This window comes from Nannobrachium achirus, assembly GCF_963921795.1.
Source record: "Nannobrachium achirus genome assembly, chromosome: 19".
NCBI lineage: Eukaryota > Metazoa > Chordata > Actinopteri > Myctophiformes > Myctophidae > Nannobrachium > Nannobrachium achirus.
This window is the reverse complement of record NC_137826.1, coordinates 54,259,520-54,284,185: the sequence shown is the minus strand read 5'-3', so window position 1 is coordinate 54,284,185 and position 24,666 is coordinate 54,259,520. Positions and strand designations below refer to the sequence as shown.

The 24,666-nt window shown below is 41.1% G+C and overlaps 1 protein-coding gene across 1 annotated transcript; it reads right to left on the bottom strand.

Annotated features, from left to right (window-relative positions):
• Window positions 1-16,662: 16,662 nt before the first annotated feature.
• On the bottom strand, window positions 16,663-24,302 carry LOC308304930 (protein unc-93 homolog A-like; the record flags this gene model as incomplete). Its single annotated transcript, XM_080749554.1, has 8 exons — window positions 16,663-16,976; window positions 17,464-17,595; window positions 18,701-18,836; window positions 19,746-19,957; window positions 20,563-20,697; window positions 21,377-21,606; window positions 23,115-23,296; window positions 24,213-24,302. The coding sequence occupies 8 exons, from the start codon at window positions 24,300-24,302 to the stop codon at window positions 16,663-16,665; spliced, it is 1,431 nt and encodes a 476-aa protein (XP_080605680.1).
• Window positions 24,303-24,666: the final 364 nt, after the last annotated feature.

The window sequence follows — 24,666 nt, the reverse complement described above, 5'->3', positions numbered from 1 at the left end:
TGTCCACTTTAACTGCAACTAAACAAATCTCCACACTGTCCACACTTTAACTGCAACTAAACAACCCTCCACACTATCCACACTTTAACTGCAACTAAACAAACCTCCACACTGTCCACTTTAACTGCAACTAAACAAATCTCCACACTGTCCACACTTTAACTGCAACTAAACAAACCTCCACACTGTCCACTTTAACTGCAACTAAACAACCCTCCACACTGTCCACACTTTAACTGCAACTAAACAACCCTCCACACTGTCCACACTTTAACTGCAACTAAACAACCCTCCACACTATCCACACTTTTACTGCAACTAAACAAACCTCCACACTGTCCACTTTAACTGCAACTAAACAAATCTCCACACTGTCCACACTTTAACTGCAACTAAACAAACCTCCACACTGTCCACTTTAACTGCAACTAAACAAATCTCCACACTATCCACACTTTAACTGCAACTAAACAAACCTCCACACTGTCCACTTTAACTGCAACTAAACAAATCTCCACACTGTCCACACTTTAACTGCAACTAAACAAACCTCCACACTGTCCACTTTAACTGCAACTAAACAACCCTCCACACTGTCCACACTTTAACTGCAACTAAACAACCCTCCACACTGTCCACACTTTAACTGCAACTAAACAAACCTCCACACTGTCCACACTTTAACTGCAACTAAACAAACCTCCACACTGTCCACACTTTAACTGCAACTAAACAACCCTCCACACTGTCCACACTTTAACTGCAGCTACACAACCACCTTCACAATGTCCATGCACTTCAACTCCTCAGTTTAGCGCCCTTTATGTTAATGTCTACAGACTACGACAAAGAAAAGTAGATCTAGGCTACAATAACATAATACCTGAAACACACACCTGAACAGAAAACTCACTGTGAGCTTGTGGATCAGCTATTTCCACAACATTTATCTGTGGAACTGTGTCAAACAAAATGTAATGTGTGTGTGTGTGTGTGTGTGTGTGTGTGTGTGTGTGTGTGTGTGCGTGCGTGCGTGCGTGCGTGCGTGCGTGCGTGCGTGCGTGCGTGTGCGTGTGCGTGTGCGTGTGGTGGGGGGCACACGGCCTGAAAATGTTGGGTGACTGGAGTGACCGAGGAGGATGCAGAGAGCAGAAACAAAAAATCCCCTGGTGGGAATTATCTAGAAAAATGAATGAATGAATGAATGAATGAATGAATGAATGAATGGAGGAATGGATGAATGAATGAATGAATGAATGAATGAAGGAATGAATGAATGAATGAATGAATGAAGGAATGAATGAATGAAGGAATGAAGGAATGAATGAATGAAGGAATGAAGGAATGAATGAATGAATGAATGAATGAATGAATGAGATCATGGCTTCATCTCGGTGCCTCTTCGAGGAAGAGGAAGGAGACATCTGAATTTACTTGTGAAAACCGAGCTCATGACATGAAGTGTACCATCTTCCCCAGCCACCCTGTCTCTCTGCTGTCTCTCAATACTACAATAGACAATGGACAATACTGTCCCTGTGTCTGTCTCCATCTGCACCTCTCTCTCTCTCTCTCTCTCTCTCTCTCTCTCTCTCTCTCTCTCTCTCTCTTTCCCTCCCTCTGGTTTTTCAGGGACGTTCATCACATAAGAGGATGGCTCATATTTCGCCCTGCGTTCTCTTCTGTGAGTATCATTATTATCACTATAGCGCCTCTATTGAACTAGTATTTAAACCATTTGAATTGAAGAATATCTGTCTGTTTTTTTTTTTGTGAAACTTAAAGCTGCACTACAGTATGTAGCTTTCCTCTTCTATCCTGGTTTCCTGAGCAAGTGTTGAAATTGTTTACCATTGAGCTAATAGAGCCTGCCTGCTTGAATCTTGAGGTGTCCAGGTGAGACATGACCTTTGACACCATCTAAATGTCTCAATAGAAGAGCAGGGAGACAAAATACAACCAGCCCAATTGTATATGTTACTGTATTAACATGCTAACCCAATACATTGGACAAAATTGCATTTATTCATTAAAAAAAGTTACATTGTGCCGCTTTAAGCTGCTTATAATTTGAATAAAACTACTACTACTGAATCAACCCAGTGCATATGATATTATCTGATCAATCAGAAGTCTCTAGTCTGAGACCAATGTGTTCACCTCGCTGTAGTTTTGTAATTTCAACAATATTTAAATGTATTAGTGTGGCGGAGAGAGTCGCAGCCCCAGCCTGAAGCCTCAAAAGTCTAGTATCTGCTCTCATTCCATAGGGATATCCCTTTGGAGTGATGGATAAGATATTGGACTTTCACGCGGGAGACCCGGGTTCGAAGCTGGGTGGGGAGGTTCGGATCACCTCCGTTACATTAGTATATAAAACTACCAACGAAGTACAACAGCAATGATGCAACTATACAGTAACGAGATCAGATGGCCTATAGCTACAGCTCCTATATATTACATGTTATTAGTTGTGTTAGTTATTTAGTTTGTTAGTCAATGTTGCACATGAAAAAATTATGCAAAACATTTGTTGGGCATAATAATATTGCAACTTGTGTTGACAATAATTGACATGCATTATTGTGTAACATCAAGCATGAAACCAACGTTAATATGCAGCCTCAGCTCATACTTTATGCAAGGTTTTCAATATTATATAATATACCACTGTCCAAACATAGGCAGACTGGCAGAGAGCATGAAGGTGGTCACTTGCTTTCATATTAACACAATATACTGTAGCTTTTGGTCAAGCGTCATTAGTCATATCATACATTAACAGAATGGACACATTATTGATGTGTGTTATTTGTTTTAATTTAACTTTGAGTGACCACAGCTGTCTATGTTGCTGGTCTATGTTGCTGTTGTGTAAATTAATAATTAAAATGCATTATTTTGTGCTAAGCTTGAGCTCATCCAATGTGTTTCAGTGCTGAGTATCTTCCTCTCCTATGGACACAGTCAAGGTGAAGATGAATTTAATCTATATTCTCTTTATTCACTCAGACAAGATGATATTTACACTTGTAACATACCTCATAACCTCAAATATGTATATATTTTCTAGCATGTATCACTGTAAGTCATGTGTAAGATGCACAAAGTAGGGTGGTCTTTAGCTACCACCTTGTGGCTGTAACATGCAACTGTATATGGTACAGTATGTCACTTTAAAAAGGCCACTGCTAATAAAGTCTATCGCATTCAACAACAAGACATTTCAAGGTAGCCTCGTAAACCAGTCTCTCTTCCTGCCTTCATTCGAATGCATGGGAGCTGGGAGGAGTCAGTTTACTAGGCTAATTTCAAGGTGCTTTACATGAAACAATAAGCAAAGAAAACACATTATAAAAGTACATTTGAATTCCGTAAAAAAGGAAGAAGGGAATAAATAGTTAAACAGTGACCTTTGAATACAGTAAAACACAAGTACTGGAAATATAACAGAGAAAAAACAGTGACTTTGTGTCTGGTTCTGATTCTGGGGAGTCTGGTTCGTGATAGCACACAAGATTAGGGATGGCCGTAAACTGTGCAATGCTTTATAAACCAACAGTAGTCGCCAGTGTAAACATCTAGGAACTGAATTGATATGTCCATAGGTTCCCTATGGAGACACAAAGGAGACTGTTCATGTCTCCATAGGAAACCACTCCTTGTCATCAAAGTATTGGCTTAGGAATGCGATAAAATTAAAACAATATCCATGAATTCAAGTATACCTATATATATTTTTGGTTGAACTATCCCTATATGTTGATAGTTGTCCAGTGTCCATGACTAAATCAAGGTTTATGGCCTTGTGGTTTTTAACATACACAATAAACAATGGTTTTAATGCAGATACTATGCTTTCCAACAGACAGACCTCAACCTGTTCTCAGTGTGTTTCCTCCATGGTTGAGTCCTGGAGCCTCAGTGACTCTGAGCTGTGAGGTTGAAGAATCATCTGCAGACTGGAGGTTCTACTGGTACAGAGCTGTTCCTAAACCATCACACAACAACTACACCTATGAGCTCTTACCTGGTAGCCTCCATGGAACTGTAGAAGATTCCTACATCATTCATGATCCTACAGGCACAGCAGGATATGCGTGTAAAGCTGGGAGGGACCCAGTTTACTACACACGATACAGTCAACGTCAGTTTGTGTGGTCTAGTGGTGAGTGTGGCTCATCATTCTTAAATTATTCTGGGTCGTTTTCAAGAGAGCCTACATGACAGCCTCATTCACCTAATGAGTATTTCTCTTACTTTCTCTCCCATACTTGATGATTGTATTCTCACTTTTCAGTTTAGTTCACTACATGTATACTGAATCATTACAGCACTGCTCTTTGTTTGACCTCTGATCCTGTGTTGTGTTCTAGAGGTTCATTCTTCAGTTTCTCTCACAGTGAGTTCTAACAGAAGCCAGCACTTCCTCTCTGAGTCTAAGCCTCTCCCGCTGAGCTGTGAGGGGAAGCTGAAGCGGTACCCTGCTGAAAAGACCTCGCTGCATCGAGGCGAAAGTGTTGCCAGAGTGTTCTGGTGTGAGTCTGAACTGGGGGAGTACAGCAATGCCGTCAACATCACAATACACTGTGAGTCTGATTACTTCATATACATGATATGACGGTTGGGTATCAATTTGACCATGAGGCAACATGGGACGTGACACGGCATTGTTGCATGCTGACAGTGGACACTGGACATCCTACATAATAAAAGACTGAATGTCTGTCTGTCTGTCCGTCCGTCCGTCCGATATACCCACATGACATCACTGATATTAAACAGTGCCCAAATTTGGACCACTGATACCACTGCCTGTACTGCGCATGCGTCTCCGTCTTGGTAAATGGTAAATGGTGTATTTATATAGCGCTTTTATCCAAAGCGCTTTACAGAGATTGTGCATTACATTCACCCATTCACGCACACATTCACTATATTCACACATAACTAGGGGTTCAGAGTCTTGCCCAAGGACCCTTCGACATTCACTCAGGGGGAGCCCAGATTCAAACTGGGAATCCTTCGGGAACCCTTTGTGCTCTAATAACGGTTTCTCTATCCCTGAGCTATGCCGCCCCTTGGTAACAGCCGCATGCTGTAACAGTGCTCAAATTTGGAGATGACTGACACCACTGATACCGCTGTCTAAGCAAGTTGCGACCTCAAAGCGCATAATGGTCCATTCATTTGTACATTGGGAGGTGAAGCAGCAAACTTCGAATCTCCAAACCAAAAATCATTGCATGATCCTCTCTACCTCCCGAGCAATATGACATGTACAAGTACTTAGTATTGATACAATCGATTATTTGCATTGCAACATGATTCAATGTGATTATTTGAATTGCAAAGCAATACAATACAATACAAAGTCAAACAATACGATATGTTGCTGTTTACATATCGATATACTTTGATTGTTGACATATCGTTTTTATTTTTTTCCATACAGTTATGGTATTGTTACACCCCTACTACTTAGCATTACTGCAGCCTTCCATCACGTCTAATACAACATGATGTTGTATTAATTCAGTCTGAATCCTAACATCCTGTCTGTTTTATAGATGGTGGTTCTGTCATCCTGGTGAGTCCTGTCTACCCTGTGACTGAGGGACATTCTGTCTCTCTTCAGTGCAAACACAGAACAGACTCGTCTCTCTCCAACGTGGACTTTTATAGAAATGAACAACTGGTCCAAACTCAAACCAATGGAGAGATGATCATACCTGCTGTATCTAAGTCTGATGAGGGATTCTACAAGTGTAACTATTCTGGAGGAGAGTCACCACAGAGCTGGATGGCAGTGAGAGGTAAGGTAAATCCATTTGTTTCTTTGTTTTAATGCAAATATGGTAGGAATTTATAAAACATGTTTCCCCCCCACTGCAAGTCTAAATCTCTAGGCAGCAGAAACACTTAATTCCTCAATTTCTGTTCTTAGAAAATAACCTTTCTTTGTAAACTTTTACACTGTTCTCCCATCTTTAGCCTAGCAGTATAGACCGATTTCTCAGAGCGACAACCATAGCTTTGGTGTCAAGTGGCCCCGCTTTGCACAGCGACACCGTAGCTCCATGGCAGCGCTCTGGGAGAAAGGTCTATAGTCATGATGGTTTGACGCATTCACCACAAGCAACGAGTTGTTCTAATATCGTTGCCTTCATAACTTCTCAACCTCCAGTGACTGTACCTGTGGAACATACATTTCCTCACATAGAAGGCCTGGTACTAGGACTTCTGGTTGTGATTCTGCTGACCATCCTTATGCTAGTGCTGTGTCGATCCGTTACATCTAAAGGTGAGAACCACTTAAAAAGAGAGGGGTTAGCCTATTATGTAAGAAGGGATAATTCGCTGGTCGGCGGCCATTATCGATAAATAAACCCCGGCGGGAATTATACTATTGTATACTATTGTACTAGGACTTCTGGTTGTGATTCTGCTGACCATCCTTATGCTAGTGCTGTGTCGATCCGTTACATCTAAAGGTGAGAACCACTTAAAAAGAGAGGGGTATGTGTCTATGTAAGAAGGGATAATTCGCTGGTCGGCGGCCATTATCGATAAATAAACCCCGGCAGGAATTATACCCAAAAGTAACAACAAAACAATGGAAGTATTCCATAAGTGTTGCACAACAATCAATTGTGACTTATTGCATTGACTATTTCTCACTTCAAATGTTTTCAAAAACATTCTTGAGAGCAACGTTTAGTTGTAAATGACGCTGTGTGTTACAGGATAAAAACCATGCAGCACAGCAGGAGTTGATTAGACTTTGATTGGTAGGGCGGTCGTTATCCAGAATTATTAGCCGGCTTGGTTGAACGCTTGATTCTGATTGGTCGAGCGCTGAAATCAGCGGTGAATTATAGGCGTATAATGACCGTTACGCTCTATAACAGACCGGCTAATCAACGACTCAGAACACCTGCTGCAGTAAAGCTGCACTGTGTAAAATGAATCTTGTGCTGTAACCAACATGTCAGCCATGTAAACAAACACACAGCGACATTTAAAACTAAACGTTGCTCTCAAGAATGTTTTTAAAAATATTTTAAGCGAGAAATAGACAACGTAGTATCAGAAAATGGATTATATCTAATCAGCACTTTGCGACCATGTTGCGCTGGGGGGGGGGGGGGGGGGGGGGGGGGGGACGCCCAGCACAACACTTGTGGAATACTTTCAGCCATCTGTAAACAAGGAAATACTTTGTTTTGTTTTTAGTTTTGAGTCAAATTATGAATTTTATTTAGTAGCTGGGTAATAAGCGGGATAATGATCTCCTTGCCTTGTGATTGACGATACATAACATCCCGGTCTCTTATGTATCGTCAGTCACAGCGGAGCCATTCATTATCCCTTACATAACGCCGCTGAATTCAGTGATTGACCACTCAGAATCAAGCATTCAAACAAGCTGTGTAATAAATAATTTTGACTAAACTCCTTCCTACAGTATGTTGTGGAACTGTGATGACTGGCTTGCAGTGAAAAAACACAATTTAACATGTTTTACTCTGTTTGTTACAGAACCATGTTGTGTCAGGTAGGTTTCCATACTTTTCCCAGTGATGTCTCAACTGGAAGCTTACATTTTCCACAGATAGTCGACTTGGAGGGGTTAATTAATAGTGGTCCATGGTGGTGGATAAAAGATAGATATGGATGTGCCAACCTATGCTGGTGGCTGTTGGGAAGGTCACTAAACAAATAAATAACTGCCTGAATATGTATATATAAATGAACCAGCAGATCATCAAAACAACTGTACTTCCTGAAGTCTTGCCAAACAAGATTTCACCCATGATTTCAACCAAAGAAAAAACATAATAATTTATTATAATAAATAAATATATAGAGCGATAAAAGTCTGGAATTCTCCTTTAAGATGTATTTAAATGCACCAAGACAGATTCATTTTTAAGGGGGAAAAAAGGTTCACTAATAATAACACTGCTTGACTAATAGCATCTATAGTCTAATGATTAATATTAGTCAATTAACTAACAATGAGAGGTCATCTGTGTTTGTCTATATTAAAACATGATCTTATTCACTTTATGATGATAAATATTCTCTAAATAGATCTGTCAGGACACAGGGAGCCAATCAGGATGCACCGGCAGAGCAGAGGACCAATCAGAGTGGAAGTCCAGATGACAGCCAGTCCCCACTTCAACATGGTCAGCCTTTCAAACAATCACAATAGATCAATCACAGACCAGCTGATCGCTAACCACAAACAACACTGACATGTTCGATTGATCAATATTGACACACCGAACGATGAATCGATCATTCATCAATCAAAAAGAATAGCATTTAAAAAGTTGAATATGATTTAATATGCTCTACTTATACTGTATCTGTACTTGAATCAATTTAAAAAATCGACGGGGACAGTTTACAGATAGTTTCAGCTAACACATCTGAACAACAATTAATTAACTGATCAAGTCAACCTCTATTGTCCCATACCAGCAGGTGGCGCAAACACAATACTGTACAGGGGTGCCCAGACTTTTTTTTACTTGAGCTACTTTAAAAATGACAAGCAAAACATGATCTACCCACCGCCCCAAAAAGAAATACCTGGGGCTTTGGAATAGTGGCACTGGCATTACATATTAAATGCTGTATGGGTGGCATTACTGGCATTACTTTCAAACATGCTTGAAATGGGAAATAAAAGGGGTAAAGTCTTCATCCCATTCTGTATGGAAGTGACTCTTGAAAACAAAACATTGCATTGTGAGAAGTCATGAAGAGAGCTCACAGACCCTTCTTGGTGTCAATCAATCAAGCCACCTTAATTCAAGTGACAATGCCAAATGAGGGTTTTGTGATGTATTTTTTACATTTGAATTATATATTTTTAGGAGCATGTCATATTATGGTCTACCTGCACAGCCTTCTACCTTTTGGGCACCCCTTCATAACACATGCTGATTTAAATGGAGATTTCCAAAGAGGGAGCTGTTAGATTTTACAAAGATGATTTGAATTTACAGATGTCTATTATGGATCTTTCTTTCAGAAGAGCCTGCAGCTGCTGAGTCCAGTGATGTGACATGTTCACAGACCGACCCCCAACATATGGGCAAGAAAAGGAAGGGTGAGCAAACCATAACAGACATTAACTGTATATGAAATATGATTAAGGTGATGGTTATGGAGTGTATAAAGTTTATACAGTGTACAAGCATGTGTATAGGGAGCTGATGGACATAAATACAAGAGTTCCTAACAGAGAGTTTCCTCCACAGAGAAATCTGCTCCATTTAAGAGTTTTCTGTATTCTCAAGTGAAGACGGAATCAGACACAGGTACAATGTTTTCCCTCAATAGGTTGTTGATATGAATGACAAAAAGAGGTAGCCTACATTGTAATTCATCAGGGGTCACCTTTGTATATTTCTATTTACCTTCAATATGCAGTACAGTAACAGCATATGACAATGTGCTGTTACACCCAATAAAGGAACAGGCAGGTGTTTTATATGGACTGGGTTTTATTACAAGAAAGTGTGAAACTGTAACACATAAATACAGAAAGGCACATATTACATATTGTCAAGTATAAATGTGTAACAGGTAAACAACATGGGTAGATACAAAGGTAAGCACAAACTACATTGGTTTACATCATTACACAAGCATAGGCAAGTATAAGGTAAGTCATTCAACTATAAACTAAACAGCAGGTACAGGTAAGAAATAATTCAACTGGCTACCACATAACAAAACTTCAGCAGTAGGCCCAAGCCTGATTTTGCACCACTGTCAAGCATGGCAACAACGTTTACACACATGTACAAATATGTCACAATATGTAACAATTTACAAAGTCACAATGCTAAATAACAACTAGACTTACTCATTTTGCCACTCAAAGGGCTAAAAACCGACAGATGGCTTTGCAACTTCAGAGAACACTCAGACATGCTGCTTCTTGTGTTGCTTGCAGGTGAATGAGGAAATACTAGGTACTTCCTGTAGCATAAGCTGCAGCACAACAATATACACAGCGCCCCCTGGAGACAGGGAGGTTCTATTCTTGAAGAAGAACAAACTATGCCCCCTAGAGGCAGTGAAGTAAACTCAAGAATAATTATGTACAGACAAAATTTCAAGAAATGTGCTGTAGAGCAGTGTTTTTATTTGATATAGTGAATAAACTGAATGATTCAGTTGTCCAACTAACAGCGCTAAACAGGTTTTCCCGTAATAATACTTTGCTCTGACTTGTGTGTTGCGTTGTAGAAGCAGACGAGACCTGCGTCAAGGACAAGAAGAAGAAAGCTATAGGTGAAATGTCTATCCACCTACGTACACTGTCAATTCACAATAAGCTAGGAGTTGTTCCTCAATAATGCACCTGTTCCACTGAAACATAAGGCACCCAGTAAACACTAGCCGTCATTTAGCCCAATGGTTATGTTTAGCCCTCATTTGAACCGTCTATCGTCAGTCTGTCTATAGACCGATTGTAGCTGATTACATTTAATCCATTATTCCATACTTGTTGATTAAAAAAACAGCTTTAATATCCACACCTGGTTTTCAAATATTGGACTAAAGTAATTTTAAGAGCCAATTTCACTATATAGTCTAGTTGAGTTGTAGCCGTCATCTGAACGCTTCCATTTAACGATATATCACCGTTTTGGACAAACGTGTGTTAGACCATCTTTTTTTTTAAATACATTTTTATCAAGTTGTTCATTATCAGATGCTAACAGTATCTCATCCCGGTTCTACCTTAATAGTTGTAGTTTAATTGCATCCACCGAGCAGTTTTCTGGCCATTGCACATCTTATAGCCGTCTAAAAGACAATACCTTTGAAAAATTCTAAAAGTGTAATAAATAATGGCATAATGCCGTGGTGCTGCTATGACAGCATACTATTACTTCTCTGAGTTACATAATTCATTCTGACACCAACAGACACAAACACATACACAAGACTGCATGTCTCCCCACCCCACCATACGATAATGATTAAATAAAATCGTTTTATACTGTAGCTATGCATCAATATAAAGTTAGTTTGTGTTGTCAAACAAAATGCACCGACCTCAAACGAACAGCGGGAGGCGATATGTCAACTACTAATAGCTGCTGGAATACATATAAGTAACAAGCTGTGCCGTGGTCTAGCGGTAGCGCGCAGGTCTCATTAACAGAAGGTCAGGAGTTCGAACCCCGTCGACTCCCAGTGTCAAATAATAACAGTGTAAGAAATCATTACAAATACGATCAGCTGCGGTGGTTCGAGTAGCATACGGCGCTCTGAACCAAGGAATAGTGATTTTAAACCCTGCTGGCTGCCATCATTTTCACTACATTTTCACTACTTTCGGTGGCCGCTAGCGTCCGCTAACGGCTTTTAAATGACGGTGATACAATGTCTAGTCTATACTAGACGGTGAAAAAACTTTAAAATTTAAACTCGTCACAGACCGGATCTAGCTAGACGTCCGGTTACGGCGAAGACGTCATTTGAACGCGATTTAACCCCCAAATTGCTTAGTGGGCAGGCATTGCCCACCAGCCCCCGGCAGGTAAATAAAACTTTCGGGCAGGTAGAGTTTGCTTTCAGGTTGCCCGACCAGGCAAGTGCTAGTTTGAAAGGGGAAGCAACAGTAGTGTATAAATAAACACAGCACGAGATATCTGTCTAAACACCTGAACGTGGCCAAAGTGCTCTGTCTTCTGGTCTGTGGAATGTAAAATAAAAGCACTGTTTACCTATTGTGTGCTGTTTTCACGCTTAAAAATATAAAATAGGTGTGAACCCATAGTCATATTCAATCATAACTATGCAGCATAAAAATGTAGGACAAAAATTGAGGTATGACATTTTTAGAGTGTTAAATTGAACGACAATTCAAATTTTCGAATGGACAATTAACTTTTCGGTCAAGTGGGCATGACCTTTGGGCAAGTAGAAAATGACCTGTACTTGCCCAACGGGCAAGTGCCTCTGAGACCTTAGTGTCAACCCCTGTAAGGACAAAAAAACACATGTAAAGACAGGACATTCCCGTATGGTTAAAGGCCAAAACTGATTAAACAGATGAATACACATAATATTGTGGATGTGAATGCTCTATTTATAATTTCTCCTAACATTGTCTGTGAATCTTCTGCACTGACAGGTTCAGCAGCTCCAGAGCAAAGTGAAAATCCAGTATATTCTCAGGTCAAAGCAGGAACAGCTCTTGGTAAGATTGCAGCTGCAGAGCTAATGCTGCTGATAACCATCGTCATTTCCAGGTGTCATCAAAGTGCCCGGGGGCAAAGACGTCGTGTCCGTGGCAAATCTTAGATTTTCTGTTTTAATACAGCGTTATAATGTTTTTATTTTGATCACTATACCCAATTACTGAATGGCAAGTCTCCAGGGTTTTCCTCATGATATGTCTGACACTGATTTACTATGACACTATGGTATATTAGGAGTCCACTCTAAACAGTAGTTCTCAAACATTTTATTTGCAAGGACCAGAGTCTAAAAATGGGGTTCCATTTGTAGACTCTCAGACCTGGGCTCTATTTTGATTGTTCCAGCTCTTTTGCCTTAACTTTTCGTCTGGTTTTGACTTCTTAAAGTTGTATGATGCTGTTTTCTCCAGGTTGGTAGGCTAAATGAAGATGTCAGGAAAACATGGGGAAGAGAAGACAACATGGAAGAAGTATTCACACTATCTACACTCACACTCTCAAGTCTCAACCCATGTCAGCTACGGTTAGGGCCTCAGTGAGGAAATGGACATTCATCCCCCTTTTTTGGACACCTTTTAGTTTTTGGTCCCTCGTCAATTCTGTTTGTGTCTTTATATCCACCTCTTTCCGCGGGAATTTACTGGAGAATTTTTTGCACCACACTTCTGGTTAACAGCAGACATACAAGCTCACGTTGCGTCGCAGATGCAGCCGTTGTGAGCTTGTAGATCACACTCGGCTGCGGCGCCGGAAGCTCCGTGCAACTTCTGCGCAATGCACGATGGGATGTTGGAAAGTTGTGGATATGGGCGCTGTTGTTCTCGGCTAACTTTTAATATTGAACCATTAATAAATGTCTGTATAGTCTGTGTTCTGTTCACACTTAATATGATGGCATTAAAGCCTGATGGTGGCGCGTTGTCTTGTGGACAATTTTAATATATTATTTTCTGTCTCTTGGGCCACTTTTTATTGCGCAGAGTTCTACACGTTTCAAGTGAGAACGATATGTGCCACTTGTTCACTGTTTACCTGTCTCTCACTTGTCTATAGGTCTATGGGACCATGACATGTGCATTAACAAATATCCGGTTGTTTTCACACAACCTGTTGCAATTGCATGTCAAATCTTTGCCTGATTGGTATTTTTTTTTTTATTCATGTCAAATGCTAACAGGTGCAAAGTGTTCTCAGTGATTGTCTTCTTCATGGGGTTGTTTATTAATGGTGTCTCTCATGGTCACTGCAGTGATGAAGAGATGAAGCTCTAAACATCACTTTGGATGCAAATAAAATAATGATTAAACTGAAGCCCAGCAGTGAGTGAGCAGGTTTCTTTCATTCTACAGTTTGCTTTTATTCAGCTCACCACCTGCATTGTTTGGATTGGATGAGAAAGTTCTTCCTCACCAGTTACACTACATTATAGAACTCTTCTTTATTTATTTGTTTTTTACATTATGGTTGTTGTCATTACAGTAAAACTCCCCTGACACCCCTAGAGGCCCTTTGTTGTCACTACATTAACTTCATGTTGTTGAACACAAAACGTTGTAGGCCTATGTTTGTTATTTCATCCTGTGTATTTATTTGACAAAACTCAAAGCCTTATTATTTTCTGTTAGTATTTGACACAAAGACAACACAATTCATCTATCAAATAAATTAACAATATCTAGTTTGGGATTATTGTCCTTTTATATCATTTATACGAATAGCTGACATGATACAAATGTCTGCAGGGCTGAGTAGAAAGATAGTTTCCTGTGTCATGTGGTTTCATAGAGTGTATTCCTGTCATTCTCTGCTGTGGCACTGCAGCACGTTGTGGTTTATATGTTCTCTTCTTTACACTGTGTTGCCCACTCTGTGTCTATATGTAGTGATGCACACATTAACAGGCAGGCAGACATGCATGCTGACTGACATGGTGTCCGAAAATGTCTCTTTCATATAAGACTACCAAACGGACTCGTATACTTGTATAGAAGTGAAGTAAAACAAGAAATAAATACAAAATATATAAAAATAAAGCTCAAAGACCGCCGAACGACGTCTGTCTATGTATAGTGAATAAGATGTCATATCAAAACTTGACTACTGTAACTCAGTCCTTGCTGGCCTCCCAGCATGGCCACTTAAACCATCCAGAATGCAGCAGCCTGCTTGGTCTTCAACCAGCCAAAATGTCATGTCTCCCAGCTACTGCCCTCACAGAGTATAACACACTGCTGGTGGCCTACAAAGCCCCCCTCACACTGGACCCAACGTATTTATTAAACATTTACCAACCATGTCCATGAACCATCTTTAATATTATGTATTTAACAATAGTAGTACTAACATGTATATAGGCTACTGTATATCAAAAAACCTTTTCCATAGAGGCGTTTTGTCAGTGACCGTTTCATGGCCTCTTATCAGTGGGTGAGGAGGGGTCGAGGCTATGCTGTGGAGGGTATGCAATATGTAATAATAATACCAGCATAAGATTAAAACATTTTTAATTTGAGAATAGTAAAGATTAAGAACTAAAAACTCCTTTGCAACAATTGGGAGTCGGTAGAATATTGGCTGAGGGAAGTAATGTAGTAGTTGGATATACTGTAGAATGTACAATAAAACATATACATACTAGGGCATTCACCAAATATTCGAATATCAAATCACTATTCAACGCTGTTCACCGAAGTCGAATATTCGCTTTTTTTTTTCTTTTTCTTTTTTTTCTTTAAAAAAAAATATATTTTCATAAGAATGAGTTGTCAGTGGTCCTCAAACCTTTTTAGGCCGTGACCCCCAAAATAAACATATTTGAACTGGGGACCCCCACCCTGACAAGCACTTGGAACTGTAAGTATTACATTTAATGTGACTCGGTTCCACAGATAAATAATGTGAAAATAGCAGATCTACATCCTCAGTGAGCATGTAGATCTGCTATTTTCACAATGTCCGTTAACATTTGGCCAGTTTGGCCAGTCCTGTCGAATATTCAACTATTCGAATACTTTGAGGTCGAATAATTCGAATACTAAAACTCACTATTCGTGAATGCCCTAATACATACCGTATATACACTGCAGAGAGAAATCGTTTAAGTCTATTATACTGCCGGAGAACTCCCGTTATGCGATAAACAAACAAACACAACTGAATACCCAACACTTGGATAAGATATTTATTTTGCATGTGTGGAGTGGATGGGAAACATTGCACCTGATAATGTAATATATAATACACTTTATTTACGTTATTTTGTTTTTTTTAAAAGTGCTTCACATAGAGTACAAAGGCATTTTGATTAAAACAAGTTAAAAACAAAGGAACAATACAGAAAAATAATACAAGATGAAGGAGAAAAAAGAAACCAGCTATACATTCAGTTAAAAGCCATCCTAAAATAATGGGTTTTTAAAAGACTTAAAAGTGGACACAGAAGATGGCAAGCAAAGGTTTGCAGTTCAAGCCAGTCAAGGGCAAACGCCATAGAATAGACAAAACAATTTGTCTGTCTGTCTCTATCTTAAATTACATGCATATGGGTGTGTGTGACTGTGTGTGCAATATGTGCATGTGCTTGAATTCATTTTAAATTTTAAAACGCATAAGACTTCTGGTGTTGCTTTGTGGTCACGATCTGCTAAGAAAAAGTGATATCGTTGAAAACATCAATTTCACACAGAATGAAGGGAGGAAATTCAGGAAAACAATCCCAATATGAGACTGGGCTGAGCTATGACGTGCTTGCCTGATACTTCTGACTGGTTAGCAGACATCCCAAGTCTCCCTGATGTCTCCTGGAAATCAACATATCCTCCCGCACATCCGCGACAGGCCCTAAACCTCCCGGAAATCTCGTCCGCTCCGGATCTGCAACCCGCGATGTGTTATCTTTCGTCGTTGAACTGTCAATCTGGCAAATGAATGATTGTCATTCACTGTGGGAGATGTGGGCGTCTAAAAGTGACCAACCACTGGTCTCAGAAACAGATCCTGGGTTGTCATTCTCAAGCGTGAAGGATAATCATAATAGTGTAAGTAAACAGACAGGTTTTGACAGGTCTTGCTTAATATGAATAAAATAACAGTACTTAAGAACTGTTGGTTCTTTTTCGCTGGACGTACAACTGGACATATAGCTGCGTTAGCCTGTGCGACGCACGGCAGCCTGCAGGCAGGCTGTTGTGTCTCACTGTGAGAGTGACAGAACTTTCTCCCAAATAGGTAAGAAAGACATCATGGCATGCTATAAATTAACCCGATTATATTAAGCCTAAAATGGTTCCGCCGCCGTGCAGAACCGTTTTTTAACAGTTTTAACAGTTTTTAACCGCAGAAAAATGCGCGTGGACGGGTGCACGCGCGCCGCTGCACGCGTGGACGGGTGCATACGGGGGACCTCACGGAAATGCTAATCTCAAAGTTGGGATGTCTGGGTTAGAAGCATCACGGACCACACGGTAGGCTTTCTATTCTCATGGTCAGAGATCTCTGAGTTTTCTTGGCAAGTAAACGCTGCGTCGGGCAGCGTGGGGTTCCTGTGTTCCCCGTATTCGACGACAGGGTACGTGACCGTGGCGAGCAGCAGGACAGCCAGAAGGATGTACAGCTTGGTCTCCAGGCAGATGGAGGTGCTGTAGGCGAAGGCCATGACGGAACCCAGGGACTCCCACATGCGGAAGTTAGAAAAGGCTGCCTCTTTGTCCCGCAGGAAGAGAACTCCATAGATGGCTGGAGAAAGAAGGAAAGAAAGAAATTAACCCTTTAAGACCTGGAATTATTTATTACCTTAGCTATTGAAAAATAGGAGATATACAAGCTCACGGAGCTTGTATATCTGCTATTTTTGAAGAAATCGTGAAAATGTGTGCAAGTTTTTCAATATATATATATATTATTTATAACTCAAATCTCTGTTTCTGGGGGTCCCTGGAACAACATATTTTTAGATGGGGGTCCATGGCCAAATACCTGTAACTTTGGGGGTCCTTGACATGAAAAGGTTCCTCTAAACCACTGATTTAGTGGAAGGATTTAGAAGTCAAAGACTTGCACAGATTTTCACCAAAAAAAAAAAAAAATAGCAGCAAAGAAACAAAGAACATTAGCACAGGTTCATCATTCAGTATAGACGTATAGAAGTAGCCTACATCTCACATTAATTTAAAACATACAGTATATAGGATCCAATTAAAACTATTCTCTATTGCATTCTCACAGTTGGTCTGTGTTTGCCACACAGCGTCTGCCACGCCCCACAGACCAGGGAACACAAAGAAGAGAGGCAGCTGGTCGGGACGAGGTCTCCAGTACAGCAAGGCTAGGATGCAGGAGAAGTTGATCACAGCCGCTGCAAATGGAGAGACGTGGCATTGAGAATCCTTATTGATCACTGAATGATGCTGAGTGATTCAGATCAGAAGTATTAACTACCAGTTAAGATGCCTAAGGGCGGAAAAGCGACGTTGTGCAGAGGGCGAGGTCGTGCAGGACGGATTTGCACAGGACGGAATTCATTATTAATATATAATGGACCAGTTACCTATATGCAGATCCCTGATACCCATATGGATATTCATGTATATGGAGATATGGGTATTTTGGTTGGATCGGCGGTTCAGTACAGTAAGGTACAGTACCGTAAGTACATTTAAGTATTTGTACTTTACTTGAATACTTGAATATTTCCTATTTCCAATACTTTTTAAAAACACCCAGGGGCTTGTTTCCATTTTCTATATTGTATATTAAACAAATTAACTTTGACTGTACGACCTGTACAGTTAAACAGAGTATTCAATCAATTAATCAGGCAAGTACGTCATAGCTCAGTCCAGTCTCATGTTGGGATTGTTTTCCTTCTTTTTTTCCCCCAGGTAATAATTACAGGCATATCCTTAGTTGATTAGTTGAGTCACGCAAAGCACTGGAGCAAACGTATTGTAAAGAGACTTAAGGTCTTTGCACACTGCTGCGTTTTTCGGGCCAAATATCGGAGTGAATTTCGGAGCGCGCAAATAAAAAAATCAACCTCAAGTTATGTCAGTCACGTTTGCACGCTGCCGCCCGTTTCGCGTACCACTCGGTCCCTTGCTCTCTCTATCTCTCTCTCTCTCATTGCCCTGAAAAACGCATTTCGCAACGAAAAACGCAGCAGTGTGGGGAGCGTGTCGCTGTTACATGTCATCTTTTCGACACCCGACTCTAACCCTCACCCTAACCTTAACCTCCGTGGAGTGAGTCGCTTACCCTCCGGTCGAAATGATGGGTGTTCGCAAAAGCGAGATTTCCCCGCAGTGTGCAAAGACCTTTACTGTATGTTTACAGTATATCTCTCATGCTGTCTGTAAAATGCCGAAACAAAAATAATATCTCTTACCACTCGATTGCCTTGTTTACACAGTTCAAAGTACAGTATATCCTATTATGACCCTGGTCATGGACTTGGATTTTACCTAGGAAGAAGAGCGGAGCTCTGCCAGTGTACATAGACAACTTCCCAAAGACAATGGAAGACACTGAATTGCAAGCCCCATAGCAGATCATCACAAAGCCAACATAATGGATGCCCAGTGCACAAGTGGCATAGTTCTAGAATGGAAACAAAAAGATTAAAATACATGCTGGTTGGGATGACGACGACACTAAGTTTTGGTTTTAAACAAGCCTCAGAAACATCACTGCTCTGTTTTATCACATTTCCCACACATAGGAACCCAAGGGGAATAGTGAGGGAGCAGAGGCAAAGAAGGTGGAGGACTTTTAGTACTTATGGTCAACGTTCCAGAGCTATGGAGAGTGTGGAAACGAGGTGAAGAAACGAGTGCAAGCAGGTTGGAACGGGTGGAGAAAAGTGACAGGGGTGATGTGTGATATAGGAAAGTATCAACAAGAAAGAAAGGGAAGGTGTGCAAGACTGTAGTGAGACCAGCCATAGCTTATTAGAGACATTCGGAGGAACGTGGGCATTAGAGGTGACAGCGCATGTCAGATGCTTTGTAGATAAAGCCAGAGAGGCCAGACTGAGATGGTTTGAGTATATCGGCAGATGGATGCTGAGTTTGGAGCGTCCAGGCAGGAGGCCTTGAGGAAGCCGGGGACTGCCCCATAGCATAGGTCGAACTCCCGTTGGGTCGAACAGCATCGGCAGGTTAGATAATCACCCGCGAGCGTCGGCAGGTTAGATAATCTCCCGCGTCACGGTTACTGAGGTTAGGTTTAGGGTTAGGGTTAGAGTTAGGCATAGTTTTACTGAGGTTAGGATTAGGGTTTGGTTTAGAGTTTGGTGGTCGATCCAAAGGGTACGTTCGACCTAATGACATGTTACCGAGGAAGACTAAAGAGGAGATTTATGGATGTTGTGAAAGAGGACATGAAGTTAGTCGGTGTGAATGAAGAGGAGGCAGAGGACAGGGTGAGATGGAGGCAGATGATTTGCTGGGGCGACCACAGACGGGAAAAGACAAAAGGAAAATAAGAAGAAGGAAACAAGCCCCTCACCTTGGTGTACTCGCCAGACAGGAAGCTCACTTCGAAGCCACTGTACATGGTGAGAGGGATGAGGAGGATCAGCCTGCGGTCGCCAAGCAGGCGGAATGTGGCCAAGAACGAGCTGCAGAAAGGTTCTCGGTTCTCACGGAACTCCCTGGCCTCACTCTGGTCAATGTTGTCCAGGAACACCACCACGATGACCATGGCCAACACCCCGACTCCTAGAAGAGTTTCAAACCCCAGGGAGAGGGGTTTTCTAGAACAGTGGTTCTCAACCTTTTCAGGCCGAGACCCCCCAAAATAATCATAATTTTAACTGGGGACCTCCCACCCTGATGAGCACTAAGAGTTGAGGCATTACATTTTGTATAACACGGTTCTATTGTGAAAATAGCCGATCTACATGCTCACAACGCCTCGCAACGCGAGGCGTTGTGAGCATGTAGATCGCCTATTTTCACAATATCCGACTCTAATATTTGACAATTTAACTTTTTGTCATTTTAGAAGTGTTAAAAAGTCCTTAAATTGTCACTTTAGAAATGTACAGATACCCTCTATACACTTAAACCTTATGTTGGTTTGTTTACTGTTAAGAGAAAAAACAATGTTTCACATTAAGTTAATCATCTGAGGACCCCCCCCCCCCCCCCAAAAAAAAATAATAATAATAATTTGGGGACCCCCCTGGGGGTCCCGACCCACAGGTTGAGAACCACTGTTCTAGAAAGTTATTCGGAGATAGAATGACTTCCGGCATTGTAAAATGAATAGATAAAATAATAATAAAGACAGAACAAAAAGCATAAAATGATCGTGATGTTACCGATGTAGGCTCCGACCAGCATCTTGACCAGCTTTTGTTCTGGTTTGATGGTGACGTTTTTGAAGGTGGCGTCGTTTAGCTGGACGTCACATTCAGCCACTCCACAGAGCTCCAGCTGTTCCTCAGTGATGTTGGCTGGAAGACCACATTCTTTTCATTTGTCAATACTGTACTTCTTTGTTGATCTTGTATAAATAAAGGTCTGATAAAAACAATAATAAAAATAGGAATAACACATGGCGGCCAACCAGGCATCAGAACCTATATCGTACACGTGTTAATCACTCTGCTATCAGTGACCTTTGACCTCCTACTTCTAAACACTTCATCCTTGAGTCTAAGTGGATGATTGTCTTCAAGGCGTTCGTGAGATATTACTTCACAAAATTGGAACAGACACATGGACGGACAAATAGATCATGGGTGGACAGACAGACAACCGGTAACATGTCTTGGCCTAGGCTGGAAGCACCAGCCTAGGCCAAGACATAAAATTCTGAAGGCATAAAAATATGAGTGCATCTCTCCATTCCGACATGTCTCCTTTCCGACATGTCTCCATTCCGACACAAACCCTAACCTTAACCTCTATGGAAGTGTTGCCACTCCGACAATAAGAAGTCACTGTCGGAGTGGTGATTCTTGCCTAAGAATAATCCACAATTTTAACCAAGCATGATGTCATGTTGCCAACCACAACCTAGCACATCAATGAGTGGTTGTAACTTGTTGTTTCTTAGTGTTTCTGAATGTGATTCTGAATAAAATGCAATTGAAATCTAAACCTAACTACTGTAACTAACTGTACGTGTACCTATGTTGGAGTCCTGTTGGAATATGAGGGAGGACATGAGGTTTCCCCAGATGCCAGCGGACTGGAACATGAAAAAGAAGATGCCAAAGTATTGGTTGATGACATCGGCAGCCCTCCTGCCGTCCTGAGCAGCCTGTAGATTACCAGAGATGGTCAGGTAGGCACTTTTAGCCGACCATAGAGGTGAGCCGCCCAAACCCAGGACCACAGAGGTAGGGATCAGTGTGTACCTGCATGAAGAGGAGGGCAGGCAACCAAGTGGCGTCAGTTCAGCAAAGCTAGGGTATGGCAAAGATGGGAGTCCTCATGGAAAAGAGGCATTACATTTTGTATAACACGCTTCTATTGTGAAAATAGCAGATCTACATGCTCACAATGCCTCGCGCTGCGAGGTGTTGTGAACATGTAGATCGGATATTTTCACAATGTCTGAAAAAAAAACTAGTTTTGTCAGTTTTTTACCCCCGTTTCTACGGTTTTCTAACCTGGAACGGTTGTTCAAGTGTAGCTAAACTTGGCGTGTTAGTAAACGTGCCACAATTAACAATAATGCATTGCAACTGTGCAGCTGACCTGCGGAACCTGGTGATATACCTTTTTGTCAAGATGGGGAGAATACAAGTGTGGAGAATATAATTATAATACCTTGTTAAAGTGACCATTTTGTTAAATTTTGCATTTGTAGTTATTTTACTGTAATTTAACAACATAATAACCAGCACAGATAGATAAATAGACATTAATGGATTTATATTTATATTCCCCCCCGGACCCAGGGTATGGCAGCTGCATACCCCTGCCATACCCAAAAGTTTTAGTTACAAATATTAACTTAATAAAATACATATATTGAAAGATTTGCACACATTCTTGTGACTTTTCAAAAATAGCAGATCTACAAGCTCACGGCGTGGCACAGAGTAGATCTGCTATTTTTCAATAGTTAAAGCATTATGAAGGCCCCTCCAACTTGCCCCCCCCCATCCCCTTGTGACTCATAATAATAATAATAATCTCATTGAAAATGAATTACTAGGGTGCTTCAAATGCTCCTCGTCTGAAAGGCGCTGTTTTTTTTCCTTTCTGAGATGCATTGTTTTTGTTCCGTTTCTTATCATTTGAATGTTTTTAGCAGTTTTTTTTTGTTGTATGTAAAGAACTTTGTGAGTTCTCTCTGTGAAAAGTGCTATACAGATATAATGTACTAACTTACTTACTAGTACTCTAATCAGTGGTTCTCAACCTTTTCATGCCGCGACCCGCAAACTAATCATATTTTAACTGGGGACCACCCCCACCCTGACGAGCACTAAGTTGAGGCATTACATTTTGTATAACACAGACGGTTCAATTGTGAACATATGCTGATGTAGATCTGCTATATTCACAATTTCTGCCTCTAATATTTGACAATTTGACCAATATTTAATTTGTCATTTTAGAGGTATTTAGAGGTATTAAAAAGTCAAATTGTCACCTTAGAAATGTGCAGATAGGCCTACCCTTTATACACTTAAACTGTATGTTGGTTTGTTTTCTGTTGAGTGAGAAAACAATGTTGCACATTAAGTTAATCATCTGGCGACCCTCCAAAATAATTTGGGGATCCCCTGGGGGTCCCAGCTCACAGGTTGAGAACCACTGCTTTAAGTGACACTTGTTTTAATTCATGAACGAAATGTCTTTTGAGAGGAACAGATGGATAGATGACAGGCAGACGTCTCAGGCAGTGTCTCACCATCCAGGATAGAAGTTTCCAACGGAGTAGGAGACATAGCAGGCCATGCTGACCACGATGGTCCACTTGCAGCCCAGGTTCTTGATCATGATGGGGGACAGGAACATGGAGGAGACCATCATGGAACCATAGATGACACTCAGAGATGCCAGGCCCATCCCCTGCTCTGCATTCAGACTGCTCTGGACAGGAGAGACACAGGGGAATGGATGGAAGGAGAACGCTTTATTTGTTGATGTCATGCATTTATTGCCACTTAGTGGCGGAAGAAAAGACCTCTGGGAACTCGGATTGTGCATTTATTGATGCATTACATTACGCCTATAGAGAGGTGGCCCATGTCTTTGAGTTGATTCCCCATGACCAAAACATTTATAAATTAAGATGAAGATTCTGCTCGGTTAGGGCCGATTCACACTCAAATAAGGAGCCACGTTTATTTTGGTACGGGAGGGCTCCCCAAACCGAAATTATTTAGGTTCAGGGAGAATCAATTCATACTCTCTTAGCTGCTGGTGCCAAAGCCGCTTGTAAATATTGGCATGAAAACTTTGTGGCCATTAAATGAGCTTTGCAGGATGGATACATATCTGACTGACCCTTGTGGCTGCACGCTGACTGACTGGAGGTCCAGTGCGCACCAGCTCCAGCAGCACCAGATGGGCAGAAAATGGAGAGAGAACAGTGGTCTCTCTCTCTCTCTCTCTCTCTCGTCATAATAATTGCATCATTGTAGTCTGGACAGAGCCAAACCGAAATAAACCCGGCTCCTTATGTGAGTGTGTATCGGCCCTAGGCAAATAATCACATCCAAAACAAGTAAAATGGTTTCCAATATAATTTGAATTTAGATGTTGAAAAGGTGTCTTGTAAGAAAAGCACATTCCTTTATGTACTTTTTCAAGTTGAAAAATAAGCTTGTCATGCTCTGGTGTTGATAAAAACTGGTCTTATTGCTGAGGCAATAATGCAGAAGCCAGATTGTTTGAGTTGCCGTTGTCAACTTTGGGATTACACAGTAGTTCAACAGATGACCTTAAACTCTGCTGTGCCTGAATGAATTCACCGCCCATCTGTTTGAGTCACCGTGTGTCTTACCTGTAGACTCTGCAGGCTTCCATAAGCTGTAAACAGGGACAGAGAGCCAAGGGAGACCACAACCACGTTCTTTACGTTACGGTTGAACATGTCTGCTTGTTGTTAATCCCCAAGGAACTTCTCCTTTAGCAAAGATAAAACAATAAAACATCAATAAATAATAATAATCAACTGTAGGCCTATGTATACATATGTCTAGACCTTTATCATTAGGCTATCCGCTCCACTCTCTTTCTCTCTGCAACATCTTAGGAGAAGGGAGCTTGTCTGCAGACATGCAGGTGTTTGCAGCTAGCCTGATTTCAGACTAAGCTGAAGCAGTCCACTCAGAGAGTGGGCGGGTCTATGGGCTGGAGCCAGGCTAGTTTTTTTTAGAAAAGATTTGTTTATATACAAGATAGGGAAACCTGATTGGAGCCAACCGTCTGGTTTGTTTGCATCATTGTCCGTACAG